Source organism: Bombina bombina, chromosome 1 (genome assembly GCF_027579735.1).
Source record: "Bombina bombina isolate aBomBom1 chromosome 1, aBomBom1.pri, whole genome shotgun sequence".
In the NCBI taxonomy this organism is placed as follows: Eukaryota; Metazoa; Chordata; class Amphibia; order Anura; family Bombinatoridae; genus Bombina; species Bombina bombina.
In genome coordinates this window covers 1,430,974,732-1,430,990,046 of record NC_069499.1, presented here as the reverse complement: position 1 = coordinate 1,430,990,046, position 15,315 = coordinate 1,430,974,732, and the positions used below count along the sequence as shown (strand labels likewise).

The 15,315-nt window shown below is 38.4% G+C and overlaps 1 protein-coding gene across 1 annotated transcript in view; it reads left to right on the top strand.

Moving 5' to 3' along the window:
* GOLPH3L (golgi phosphoprotein 3 like) overlaps positions 1-15,315 on the top strand; it is a 160,518-nt gene that overhangs the window by 126,288 nt on the left and 18,915 nt on the right. Inside the window, exon 4 of the mRNA XM_053705483.1 lies at positions 13,885-13,999. Coding sequence (XP_053561458.1) covers positions 13,885-13,999 — 115 coding nt within the window. The remainder of the gene's footprint in view (positions 1-13,884; positions 14,000-15,315) is intronic.

The window sequence follows — 15,315 nt, the reverse complement described above, 5'->3', positions numbered from 1 at the left end:
GTTTTATAAGTATATTTAATTGCACAACCTACATTTTGTAAGAGACACAGAGCAAGTATGACTGTGAAACTGCTTCATGGTTTTAACAAGCTGTCATAAGGGAAGGAATTTTTTAAATCTTTTAAAGGTTTAAAATATCTGTCAAGATAAACTGTCTTCAAGTGCCTTAAACAACAAGAAAAGCGTTTGAGGGCTTGCGTCCATAAAGAATTATAATCTTTATTAAGTACAAACATTTGGCATAACTGTACACAAAATGGTGTAATGCATATTTCACAGTATTACACGTCTCATTGACCTTTATACTAGTACCAAACTTTCTCAGAAACTTTGTGTTAAACTGTGTTAAAACAGATGGGAAAAGGGTGTGGCCTAGGTTTGAAATGTATTTACATTACAAGTTTTTTTTCAAGTTTGGGCGCATTTTACAGAATGTAGTGTTTGGATAATGAGTGTTGGAAAGTTCAAAAATTAATAATATAAAGAAAATGTTTCTTCAACAAATGCTGGTATAAGCATGTAGATAGTGAGTCGGTTCTTCTTTATAAAATGTCTTTCCACAGAAGATCTGAAACTATACAAAGCAAGGAGAGTATTCCACGATAATGTTGTATGTTGCCCAGATAAAAACAATCATGGACATTTCACTCACAAAAGTACAGCTTTGATTTCAGCGTCCCAGCAAACTAACCCAACATGTACGTCGGTGAGAATCCATTGAGCACTTTAAACTGTTTACCATCACTTCAATCTCTAGATTTATGGCACAACAAAGTGTTTTTACTCAGTGCCATCTGAAAGGCAATGCAGAAAGATATAGTATTACGTGTTTTTTTTTTTAATTCCATACCTTCATTGTCTATATATCAATCTTCATATTATATATTCCCTCAGGGTCGGCTCCAGAACGAATTAAATGGGGGGCATTTTTTTTTCACGAGGGGGCACGCATTTAAAAAGCATGTATGAGAGTCAAAATAAGAGCAGACCTACTGTGGCAGTCCAGGGGTTACATTTATCAGATCTCTGGCTGTGCAGGAGTTAGATTTGTTTATATTTCTGGAAGTGCAGCGGTTACATGTGTCATATCTCAAGGAGTATAGGGGTTACATTTATAAGATGTCTGGCAGTGCCGCAGCAGTTACATTTACCAGATTTATGGCAGTGCAGGGGTTACATTTGTCATATTTCAGGAATGTCTCCCACATATTACACAGCCAGTGGACACTGTTTGCATGTGTAGCTCTACCAATGACCCTACTAATGATCAAATAAACTTTTATGTGACAATAAGTTTGAGTGCCAAGCAGTACATTACTTGTACAGATATTATTAATGTTATTTACCAGCATATATATATATATATATATATATATATATACACATACATACTATATATACACACACACACACACATACACACACTGTATGTGTATATATATATATATATATATATACACACATACACACTCACACACACACTCTCTCACACACACACTGTGTGTGTATATGTATATATATATATATATATATATATATATATATATATACACACAGTGTGTGTGTGTATGTATGTATGTGTGTATATATATATATAATAAAACAACCTTGGGGAAAAATAGGAGATGTTTTGAAACATGTAAATAATAAACATAAGGCTATTTCACTCATTGTCCCACAGCTACATTTGAAGTGTGTGTATTTGAGCACCTATAATCTGACACACATTTTACACTGATCACTGCAGATAAAGCAGACAAAATGCACACTTGTTTTGTGTGACCTGCAGTGGGGAAACCAAGGAATTCCCAATTTGCTTCTTTATCTGTGGCTGCCAGGATATAAAGCACAATAGGGAAGGGATACTACTCTCACACACACATTGTTTATATGGTTGTGTTTTCACAAAATTACTTCTGCCTTCCCTCTCACTGACTGTTAGCTTCTCCCAGCACTTCCTGCAGAGGTCTGATGTCATCATCTCACTTCAGCTCTGTAGTAAGTGGGCTAGCAGGAGGAGGGGCATTGCAAGCCCTAGGTTAACTGTGAGAGCACCAGCAGGGAATTGCAACTTTATTTGTTATCTGGTTGTAAATAGAGGAGAGTAAAGAGATTAGCTGGGCCCTCCAGTGGCGGATCTCCAGGGTCCAGTGGCTGCAAATGGTTGATGCGACATTTGGGACCCTGGACGTTCCGTCACTTTTAAAATGTAAAAAAAAAACCCACTACTTTTGCCCTGGGGGGCATTGCCCCCCCCCCCTTAGAGCCGACCCTGTATTCCCTTGCGTCCTTCCTCCGACCCCACTCCCTAGTGTAATTTTTTTTTTTTCCCCTGACCGCATCGCTTTTGATCAATAGCAATGCGTTTCAGTTGACAGGCTGTTTCTAATGGGATTGATTTTCAGCTTTAACGCTTATGCGCTAACCTCAGTCTCTTCATCACTGCACAAACAGCACACACATGCGCACTAATACCAGAGGGTGGTGCACAATGAAAAAATAGTAAACAAGCGTCAACAATAGTCATCACAAGCTTAAAAGATGTAACCGTTGAATCTTGTGATTCACTGTTTTCTTACGTTGCTGTGAAAATTGAGCTTGCACATACTAATTGTAAGACTGGAGCACGCATCTAGAGCAGGTTGAACTGTCAGTCATAAGGATACAATCCGCCCTGATTGTGACGTTAGAGCAGTACATCCTTCTATCAATGTCACTCTGCTTTAATCTTGGAGAAACGGTGAGGGCAGAGTGAAGGAACAAGAATGACACGTACAAAATTTAATGCTGTTACGAAAAAACATAAAATAAATTAAAACAAACATTGCAAATATCATACTAATGACGATTAGTATGGAATTATGGAATTCTGTATACACAGTTTACCATCATTTTAAGTGTTTCTCAGTTTCATCATGGTATTGGTTGAATTCTTGCCATGCTAATGTTGTCCTGTTAATTTCAATATTGTGATTTAGTATGCATATATTTTTGTAGTGCCTAAACAGCTCTGTACAGGTTTATATTTTAAAATTTTCAAAAATGAACATACTGACAGTAAATGCACCAACATCCGAGCTCCCAGCGCATATGTAATAGCACCTATTTAGGATTTTATCCTCCCAGCATATTCAGTGTTAAGTAAACACATAGACAGTCCGGCCCATGCACCTAATTAGACATTTAAAGGACAGTAAATGTATTAATTTCATAAGGTGGTGAGAGTCAACGAACCATAACTCCTGGCCACTAGAGGGAAGCAAATATTCATAAAGCTCTAAGAGTACATATTCCCTCCCACCTTTCTGGTATTCTAGTCTTTTGTTAGTCTTCACAGGTGGAAGGTGAAGAATCATGGTGCTCCAGATTCTTCATTGAGAGTGGTCCTCAGACCAACTTAAGGCTAATTTTCCCCTCGGAGAACTGCTACTGAGAAGCAAGGGATATTGGAGTATTGGGCTGTGACATAATTACACCCAGTGTGGAGTTAGTCACAAGCCTGCCATAGATGTCGCAGGGACCAGTCCCTTAGCCTCATTCTGTTAAATAGTCAATATACTCCACACATAGATCCTGTATGGGCTCTCTACCAGAAGCAGTCTTTTTTGCAGCAAGTATGCAAAGTAGAGTGGATGTATCTGAGGTAAGTGCAGCCATTTCTTGTACTCCCATAACCCACAGGCTATTAGTAGCTACACCAATTTTGAGGTACATCATAGCCAGGGGACAAACACATGTAACAGACTAATTCCACCTTTTAATACTCAGACTTTTCATACTTAGTCTAGTAATTATGGAAACTTTTATTATATGTGGTAATAGCTGATATTTACTATTTAGCTAATTCACCTGAGAGTTACATCTTAATGTAATTATAAACCCTCTGTTACATACACAGTAAAATTGGTTTAACTGTTTGGCAATGCGAGAGGGAGTCTTTGTGTATTTTACGCATTTTGTGCACTGTATTAGCACAGCAGTTAGTAACTGGACTATTTCCCTCTCTTTTTTTCTGAAATTCCTTAACTGCTCCTTATTTGAAAAATGGTTGTTTCATTCAGAAACTATATTGCTGATGGGTAAGATATTTTTATTAATTATGCCGGGCTAGATTTTTATGCAGTGCATTATTATTTACTAAAGTTGTCTGTCTCATATATCTCAGACTTTATTCTATTAGGTTCCAGTTATATTTTTTTCCAAACATTTTATTTGCTGTTTTTACGTGCGTGTACAAAAAAAATGATGGTTGTCTTCATTTATTTTGTCTGATTGTGTATTATTTCATGGAGCATACAGAAATGTGTCCCCACTATCTTAAATTATACTTTAGAGGTTTGATCCACTGATAATTTTATTTTCTATTTTGCATGATTGCTATTAGCTCAGCTTTGCAATTCCTGAATAGATCACATTATGCTCTAGCCTTTTAAAGGAATCTGTCCTCCCTCTGTTTCCTCAGTACAAGGGAGTGCTTTCAATTTTGCTCCAGGATTTAAAGGTTTGTGCGTTTTTATAGTTGTGTCAGCTATGCCTCCTCCAAGTGTGCGTAAAAGTTATGTCTGAAAGTCATCCTAAAGTTACATTATTAAAGGGACATTCTAGTCAAAATAAGTTTCATGATTAAGATAAGGCATGCAATTTAAAACAACTTTCCAATTTACTTTTATCTTCAAATTTGCTTTGTTCTTTTTGACAGTTTTCACAGATAGGCAACGCTAGTTCATGTGTGCCATATAGATAACATTGTGCTCAGTCCCGTGGAGTTATTAATGAGTCAGCACTGATTGAGTAAAATGCAAGTCTGCCAAAAGAGGTAAAAAGTATATTAATATAACAGTGTTGGTTATGCAGAACTGAGGAATAAAGGAATTCTCTAACTTTTTTAAACAATACAAAGTCTGGAGTGGACTGTCCCTTTAAGTTTGTCTGCATCATCAGAGATCAGAACACCTTAGGATGCCCTTATAATGTTCAGACTCAGACACCTTAGGTTGTTTTCTGAAAGTTAGTTTTTGTGATGAGCAGGACACATAAAGTCTACCTCTTTCATGTTTGAGCTTGACCATCTTAATTCTTTGTTTCAAAGGTTTTATGTACTTTAGGCGTACAAGAACCTTAAATCATCTGAGGAAAAACATTCGACAACTGGATTTGATTTTTAAACCCTCTGCTAAGTCACAAGAGTGTTTTATTATTCCTATTAAAATAGGCTCTTATTAAAATAATTTTCAGAGAGTGAACCAAGCCTGGTCTTCTTTTAATCAGTCCTCTAAATTTAATAGGATGTTACCTTTACTAGTTATAATAGATCTTCGGAACTCTTTTTTTATGGTGGATGGTGCTATTCACTTTAGCTAAACACACTACTATTCCTGAACTTTTTTCAGGAACCATATGGACATGAAATTGGTAACCTTTCATCAAAAGTCCCTTTTCAGCAAGCATTACTTCTGTAGCAGTTGTGCCTGCTCTTTGGTGTGACAATTTTGTCTGAGCAAATCTCTGAAGACTCTGTGGATGAAACTTCTAAAGTTATCTAATACTTATTTGTGCTTCCATTTTAGCAGTGCAGAACAGAAGTACTTTATGATTTGTCATTGTCAGCATACAGGGTGTCCAAAGAGACTTTTATTTCTCCTTTTTAAGGAAAAATGTATTTGGACCTGGTCTTGACCTTATTTTCCCTGTGTTTGGTGGAAGAGGAACTTTTCTCCCCAGGACAAGACGTCCAAGGAGAAATGGTCTTTTTTTGTTCCTTTTGTCAATCTAGGAGCCAACAATCTTCCTCCTTACAATGACCTAAATCTTCCAGATCTTCCTAGAATTTTAATCCAGTTAAAACAAGGCCAATAATTATATGGGCCTTCTTCCTCTTCCATTCAGCATTAAGGTTTGGCCCCAATCCAGTTTCTTTCTATCTAAAGGTGAGGAGAGTCCACGACTTCATTCATTACTTGTGGGAAATAAGAACCTGGCCACCAGGAGGAGGCAAAGACACCCCAGCTAAAGGCTTAAATATCTCCCCCACTTCCCTCATCCCCCAGTTATTCTTTACCTTTCATCACAGGAGGTTTGCAGAGACGTGTCAGAAGATTCAGAGTCTCTTATGGAGGGTAGTACTCTTCAAAATGGGACTGGAGTTTTAAGTAGTCCTGTCAGCCTCTCAGTGAGATCGTGGGTGAAAGTTAGAGTCCGGAGATGCAGGGAGAGTCTTTCTGCGAAACCATCCTGAGTCATATGAACAGCTCCACAAGCATTCAGCGTTGACGAGTTTTGCTGCCTGCTTCCTACACTCAAGTCCATGTCGGGAGCGATGCTACTACACTGTCACACTTGAGAGGCCGTTTTCCTGTTCCACGGCGTAGATTCTGGTAAGATCGTTTCATTTTTATACACATAATGACAACGCAGAAGACTGTCACAGTGTAATGCCTTTTATTTTTATAGAATCAAGGGTTAACATCCCTAGTAAGGGGATTATTGAACAGGGGTGGTTTATACATAATATTGTTTGTGTCATTGCTGCAATATGTGTAAGATGAGGCTCTGGCAACTGGTGAACTTTAGTTTCCTTCCGGGAGTATTGCGCTGCTGTTTTTGGCGTGTTTTCTCCCTAGTGCAGGGGCGGTCCTGCGAGGCATTCCTGCTGACCGGGTGTGGCCTAATCTACTTCCTTGCTGGCCTGGCAGTGCAGGAGACTTAACGGTTTCTGTGGTCCGGGTCCTAGGAGGTGGCGAGTGCCCCGGCCATTGGAGGTTATAAAAGTATCATTGTTTATATTTTATACTAGTTCGTAACAAAGCCGCAAGCTATGGAGGACTCTGACGCGTTAGAGGGTACTCCCTCTTTAAGTCTAGTACCTGTGTTTATTGTGAGGAGATTCTGGTAGATCTGCCTGCTCAACTATGTTCCCCTTGCCTTGATACGGTCTCGGCTTCTTGAAAGAAAAGAATGTCTAGTTCTACTGAACCGTCCACCTCTGAGGGCTCCCCGTCCCATGAGGTGCGTCCCCTACATTCATCTCTGAGTACACATGCAGCGCCCCAGGGCATGTCTATCCGTTGGCCGTCAGACTTTGCGGATCAACTGCAAACGGTGGTCTCGGAGGTGATTAGTGCCTTACCATGTTCTGCTAAGCGCAAGCGTAGGGTAAAATATGGAGTTCCGGCCCAGGAGTCATATACTCCTATGGATATCTCGGAAGGTTATCCGCTGACGAGGACGACTCCGACTCTTCGGAGGACGTTCCTTCTGGGTCAGAATCCATGTCATCTAAAGCTCCGTCTGTAGAGGAGCCTGGCTTTAGGTTTAGGATGGAAAATGTGCGCTTTTTGCTTAAGCAGGTGCTTGCTACTCTCGAGGTTCCGGGAGCAAAACTCCCGGAGGAACCTTCGATTCCAACGCTTGATAAAGTGTATGAGGACAGGGTGGTACCTTAGACCTTCCCGGTTCCTGTTAAAATAGCTAATATTATTAAGAATGAATGGGAGAGATTAGGACCCTTGGGTTCTGGAGGTTGTCGCCCAAGGATACAGGATAGGGTTCAGAACTCATCCGCCCAGGGGCAGATTCCTCCTGTCAAATCTGTCTTCCAGACCAGAAAAGAGAGAAGCCTTTCTAGACTGTGTAAGGGATCTCTCTTCTCTGTGAGTTATTGTACCAGTACCCCCAGCAGAAAGGGGTCTAGGGTACTATTCAAACCTTTTTGTGGTCCCAAAGAAGGAGGGCACGTTCTGCCCGATTCTAGACCTGAAATGTTTAAACAAGTTTCTGTCTGTTCCATCGTTCAAAATGGAAACCATCAGATCTATTCTGCCCCTAGTTCAAGAGGGTCAGTTCATGATGGCAATAGACTTGAAGGATGCCTACCTTCATGTGCCAATCCACAGGGATCACTTCAGGTTCCAGAGATTTGCATTTCTGGACCAACATTTCTAATTTCTGGCTCTTCCCTTTGGTCTGGTGACGGCCTCGAGAGTCTTCACAAAGGTTCTGGGGGCACCGCTTGCAGTAGCCAGGTCCAGAGGCATTGCTTTGGCACCGTATCTGGACGATATCTTAGTCCAGGCGCCGTCATTCAGCCTCACATTTTCCGCCGTTGCCACTTCTACCTCATGTAGTGTCCCGCATCAAGCAGGAGCAAGCTTTGGCTGTTCTGATTGCTCTTTCGTGGCCGCGGAGGACGTGGTTTGTGGGAATGTCATAGTCTCCTCCATGGAGGTTACCCTGTTGCAGGGATCTGCTGGTACAGGGTCCTTTTCATCATCAAAATCTAGATTCTCTGAGGCTGACTGCGTGGAGATTTAACGCTTAGTCTTGGCCAAGAGAGGGTTCTCTGAGAGAGTAATTGATACTCTGTCAGGCCAGAAAGCCAGTCACTCGTTGCATCTATTATAAGGTGTGGAGGACTTGTCCTGGTGTGAGAAGCATGGATATCCTTGGCACAAGGTTAAGGTATCCAGGATTTTGTCCTTTCTCCTGGATGGACTGGAGAAGGAGTTTGCCGCTGCAAGTTCCTTGAAGGGACAGACTTCGTCATTGTCTGTTCTGTTACACAAGAGACTCACTGACCTTCCTGATATACAGTCCTTTGTTCAGGCTGTGTCTAGAATCGGGCCTGTTTTTAGACAATCAGCTCCGCCTTGGAGCTTGAACTTAGTTCTGAAGGTGTTGCAGAGGGTTCCTTTAAAATGTATGCACTCTGTTGACATTAAGATTCTTTCTTGGAAGGTTCTATTTCTATTAGCTATTGCATCGTCACGCAGAGTATCTGAGTTGGCGGCCTTGCAATGTGAGCCTCCTTATCTGGTGTTTCACGCTGATAAGGCTGTTCTTCGTACTGGTTTGGGATTCCTTCCCAAGGTTGTGTCTAACCGTAACATAAATTAGGAAATCGTTGTTCCTTCTTTGTGTCCTAACCCCTCTTCTGCTATGGAGAGGTTACTTCATAATTTTGATGTGGTTCGAGCTTTGAAGTTCTATCTTCAGGCTACGAAGGATTTCAGACAAACTAAATCTCTTTTTGTGGTGTATTCAGTGAAGCGCAGGAGGCAGAAAGCCTCTGCAACTTCTTTGTCCTTTTGGTTGAGGAGTATGATTCGCTTAGCCTACGAAACAGCGGGACATAAGCCTCAGAGGATCACGGCTCATTCAACTAGAGCTCTGGCTTCTTCGTAGGCCTTCAAGAATGAGGCCTCTATGGAGCAGTTTTGTAAGGCGGCTACCTGGTCCTCCTTACATACCTTTACAAAATTTTACAAGTTTGACGTTTTTGCTTCGGCGGCAGCAGTTTTTGGGAGAGAGGTTTTACAGGCTGTGGTGCCCTCAGATTAGGGTCCGCCTCTTGCCCTCCTGTTTTCATTCAGTGTTCTCTAGAGCTTGGGTATTTGTTCCCACAAGTAATGAATGAATCCATGGACTCTCCTCCCCTTTAGATGGAAAATCTAAATTATGCTTACATGATAATTTAATTTCCATCGTCGGGAGAGGAGTCCACGGCTCCCACCCGTTGCTCCGGTGTGCGGACCTAAATTTATTTTTTTGTTCTTCTGGCACCATTTATATCCTGATATTTCTCCTACTGTTCCTTGTTCCTTCGGCAGAATGACTGGGGGATGAGGGGAGTGGAGGAGGTATTTAAGCCTTTGGCTTGGGTGTCTTTGCCTCCTCCTGGTGGCCAGGTTCTTATTTCCCACAAGTAATGAATGAAGCCGTGGACTCTTCTCCCCACGATAGAAATTAAATTATCAGGTAAGCACAATTTATATTTTTCTGGTAGGGGGCAATTTACATTTATCAAAGATCTCTGCATTCTAAACATAATTTTCCAGAATTACTGAATATGTTTCAAATCAAGGCCTACTCGAGGAAGATGTCTTCTGTCTTGCATTCCAAAAGGCTTTCTGAATTTTTTGGCAGTATTAGCTGCAATTAAAGTTTTGAAACAAGGCAGAGATTTTATGCCATCCTTTTCCATTATTCCCAAGAAAGAAGAATTTTTGGACCTATTCTGGACTTTAAACACATTTCTCAGAGTTCCTATTTTCATCTTGACAATTCTACCCCTTAGTCAACATGGTCAATTTTTGTCCACATTTAATTTGAAGGATGCATACCTTCTTATTTCTAGACCATATCCAGTTTCTAAGATTTGCCTTTCAGGACAAACGTTTTCAGTTTGTGGTTCTTCTGTTTGGTCTATATACAGCTCCCAGAATTTTTATGACGGTTCTAGGAACTCTCTTGTCTGTAATAAGAGCTCAAATAGTTCAGTAGCTCTATACCTGGACAACATATTGGCTCAGGCTGCATTATTTCTTTTAGCTGTATTTCATAGCAACAGCCTACTGTTGTGGTTTTTTGCAGACATTTAAGAGTTATCTTTCTCATGCATCTCTTTTCTAGTCACTATAGACTTTGCAGCTTTCTCGAACGGATCATGGATCAAACAGTCAGTTTGCTCACAACTACGCTTAATGAGCAACCCGTCTGCAGCACAATGTTTGAAAGTATCAGGTCTGATGATTTCAGCATCAGATGGTCTTCCTTTTGCTTTGTTCTATATGAGACCTCTTCAACTTTTGCATGCTTCGGCAATGGTGCAACATTTCTCTCAGCTATCTCATAATCTCTGTCCTGGTGGATAGTTTTCCAAACAATTTTTCTGGGGGCATCCTTTATTTACTCATCTCAGAAAATTTCTGCAGACACCATTTTCTCAGATTGGGGTTTAAGTCTGGGGGTCCAGGAGAGCACAGGGAGTTTGGTTTCCTTAGGAGGCGAGGTTACCAATAATTATATTTTTAGGTCCCTTCAGAGCTGTCCTCTTCTGAAAGGAGAAACGTATCCATCATCAAGGGGGGAACTTGCAGTTACATTGCTATAATTTATCAAGTTTAAAGGTTTTTTGATTGGACGCAAACATTTTCTATATTTTGCATCACAGGAAGGAAATATAGTAGGTAATCCCTTCCACAAGTGTTTTCTCTTTCAAGTAGTTTTTGTTCTAGATAGAAGATAGAACAATCGGATATCCCCGAGATATATCTGAATTCTGTTTTCAAGAATCATAGTTAGAATTGAATAGCTAATTTTTCATGAATCTGAATGTTCCAGAGCATCTGATTCAGATGCCAAGCTTTCTCCAATCATCAAGAACTGGAGTTTATCATCTTGATGGATTATAAATTGTATTCCTATTTTTTTTTTATAACAGAGGTTTTATTGGTGCTGTATTGAACACCTTTATTTCAGACCATAAAGTAAAATTTCTCAAATGATTTGCAAGTTTCTTTTCTGGTTTTGAAAACTAGGGGTTTAGCTGGCAATTTTTTTTTTTTTTTTTAGAATTCCAAGAATTATTCTTATTGTAAGTGGGTTTGCATTACTTACCTACTAACTCTTTAAAGATTTATATTTCGCCCTTTTCTGTTTCATACTACAGGAAAATTGCTAAGTGTCTTTGTTCAGGCTTAGTCAAGATATATCCAGTTTCTAAAAAAAAAATCTCCTTTAGAAAATTAATTTTATTTAAATTTTTTTACAAGCTTTACAGGTTTCTGTTTTCGAACCTGCATGATAATGATATGGACATTTAGCTTCTGTCTTCAAAGTTTTTGAAATTTTTAAGAAATATCTTCTGCTTGAAGACTTTCAGATTTTTTTATTTTTTTTTATTTTTTTAACTTAAATGGATATTTCTGATATCAATCAGGAGACTATAGTCCATTTCTTTGTTCTAATCCAAATAATTAATTTGATGGTCTCTTACTTTATTTAGATACAGGTAGAAAACTCCTTATCCAAACTGCTTGGGGCCAGAAAAGGTTTAGATTTCGGAGTAGTTTGGATTTTGGAATATTTTAATTTTTAAAATGGGATTGTTTGGAAAGGGGGGTTGGAATTAAGTGTAAACAACAATATTTTCTGTAATTTAGGCAATGTTTACATGTTATAATACAGCTTATACAAAACTACCTTTAGTTTACACGTATACTTTTGTATGCATAGTACCCTCATAGATATTACAGTACTGTAATCAGAAAGGTAATAGTTGTTGTTTTAAATAAATATAGCTTGTTTGCACTTTGTAAAACAGACACAGGTAGATAAGATTTGATTTACAGGCAGGGAAAGAATAGTAAATTTTGATATAAAAGCCATTGAGTTTGCATATAAATATTGTCATTTTAAAGGGACAGTAGACACCTTGTAATTGCAAGACATTTCTGTTGTGTTGCTATAGAATAACATATCAGCCAAGTCAACCTAGTCACAGTCATGTTAAAGTGATTTGTTTTGCAGTTGTCCTCAGTTAAAGGCAATTAGGTACATATATGTAGCAGTGTTAGCCTTGAATCAGCAGGGCGCATTTCAAGTTCCGAGAATTAGAAATTGCTCAATTTTCAGAGCTAAATTACATGAAAAGGGGACAACATCAATAAATGAAAATATATTGGAATTCTGTTTCATTACACATACAACTAAACATTTTATACAAAAAAAAATCTCAGGATATTTACTGCCCCTTTAAATTGTTCCTGAATGGGAAACTGTTCAAAAGCTGCAATATTTTCAGTTTGCTGTTTACATTGCCCTCATGCACACAGTGATCTTGTGATGAAATAGTATCATCCCATAAGTAAAGGCTTACATAATAATACAATATAAATCTATAAGCAAATACTCTAGTAATATATACACATATAGTCTGAGGTCTTGCTGTATAGCTACATACAAGTCTGTATTTGTTTGTTTTAAATGATTTATTAATGACCTGATTCAGCCCGTGCTTTGATTTAATCAAGAATACTATTTAGTCTAAGAAATAATCACCTTATGTCTGTACAGAATGTCTTGAAGTAACGAACACATTTATAATTTAACAGTTGTAGAGAAATAAATTGTATTGATTCTTTTCTTTGCTGCATACAACCTAGACTTCTATTTTACCTTTTATAAAATGTTGGATGTATTATATGATTATTAGCTTGTGTACTGTCTTTTTAATAATCGTTTCTCATATAAATCCTGAGGAAGGGGTGTGGCTATAAAACGAGTTGTGGTTACTGTTTGGCCAGACAGACAACAGTTAGGAGACCTCATCCCATATAGTCATTTTTTGTTTTGTTTTTTCATTATTATTTAAACCATTCTTAACTATTAATGCACTGTCTCTTTAATTCATAACCTGGTTTCCAATAGGATTTATATATTATTATATAAATATATTTTGTTATATATAATAATTTAAGGTCCAATTCTTTAAAGCTCTTTGTTCAAGAGAGATCCTTCACGGGATTCCTTAAACACAAGTTGTACCTTGACAGTTGTGTATCTCACTAAGCGCCATAACCTTCTTTTCTGTTTACGAATGAGACGTAAATTACAGTTGCGTGTTCAATAAAACTGCAAATTAAAAAGCTTATTGCAAGCCACAAGATTCTACATTCCAGAGAGCTGCATTACTTCCTATAGACCTCCAGGTTCAACTCCCTTTGTTTAGAGACTAGTATACGAATACCCTGTGAGCTTGTGCACATGCTCAGTAGAATCTTGTTCCACAAAGTGTGAATATAAAAAGACTATGCAAAATTTGATAATGGAAGTAAATTGGAAAGTGTCTTAAAACTGCATGCTCTTTCTGAATCATAAAAGTTTATTTCGACTTGTGTCCCTTTTATGCCCAGTACAAAATGGATCCAGCTCCGTTGTTCACAGTGGGTTCCAAAATGTATTGATACAATTTTAGCACTGGCTCTCAGCGAGGGTACATGTGCAGAGTGATATATATTACTAAAACATTATTGTAATATAGTATATGACTGTTGATTCCTTCACTGCTTTGTACATTTAATCATTAATTTTATATTTTATACTCAGGTGCTGTTGAAGTCAGATGCCCCCACTGGGGATGTATTACTGGATGAGACTCTGAAACATATTAAGGCTACTGATCCTGCTGAGACTGTACAAAGCTGGATAGAGCTGCTTACTGGTAAAATGAAAAACTACAATATCTTACATTTTTAGTTTTCATTTAATGATTTTAGATTGGTTTGCAAACTAGGTTTCACAAAAAAAGTGTTTTTCAGCCTTTTTATAGGTCTGTTAGATATTTTTTTTCCCTCTTCCCCTCGACAGGATTTATCAGTAGTAGTAGTTTCATATATAATTATCTGATAATTTTATAAATATGTAATTTATTTTCCTGTCCGGAAAAAGACAGATTTAAAACAATCTAATAGAGTAATATGCAGTTTCAGGTAATATTTCTGTTCAGTTTTCATTGCCTTTTTTAGGCAGACCATATCTACATTCAGCCAATTTATTCATCTCATATTTTGATTCTTTTTGAGACCTCTTTCTTTCCTAAGGTATGGTGAGTCCACGGCATCATCAATTACTGTTGGGGATATCACTCCTGGCCAGCAGGAGGAGGCAACAAGCCCCACAGCCAAGCTGTTAAGTATCACTCCCCCTTCCCACAAACTTCAGTCATTCTCTTTGCCTTCGATGCAAGGAGGAGGTGAAGTTTTGGGTGTCTGGAGAAAATTGAATTTCTCTACTTCTAGCAAGATTTTAACTAGTTAAAGGGACAGTCTACAATAGAATTGTTATTATTTTAAAAGATAGATAATCCCTTTATTACCCATTCCCCAGTTTTACACAACCAACACTGTTATATTAATATACTTTTTACCTCTCTGATTCCCTTGTATATAAGAACCTTCTGACAGCCCTCTGATCACATGACTGTGACTGTTTATTATCTATTGCCTTGCATTTAGCATTGCAATGTGCTAAATCTTAAATAACTCCCTGTGCCTGTACACAGTGTTATCTATATGGCCTACGTGTACTTTCAGTATCTTTGTGTTGAAAAGGAATTTAAAAAGCATGTGATAAGAGGCAGCCCTCAAGGGCTTATAAATTAGCATATTAGTCTGCCTAGGTTTAGTTTCAACTAAGAATACCAATAGAAAAAAAGCAAATTTGATGATAAAAAAAAATTGGAAAGTTGATTAAAATTACAAGTCGTATCTGTATAATGAAAGTTTAATTTTGACTAGACTGTCCCTTTAAAAACCGGAGTAGGTTTACTCTGATCTTTCTTTCTCAAGTCTGGGTCTAGCTGTACTCCACGTCAGTCTCTTCAGTAGGGCAGTGGTGGCTTTAAAGCAGTTAGGAAAATGCAGCAAGGCCCGCCTTACAAGTTCCTAACACTTTGCTTCCCTAGTATAATAAGACAGAGTAGGTTTACTCAGTTCTTTATTTTTTCTACAGGCCTCTGTGAGGAGTGGCTTCCTCTCA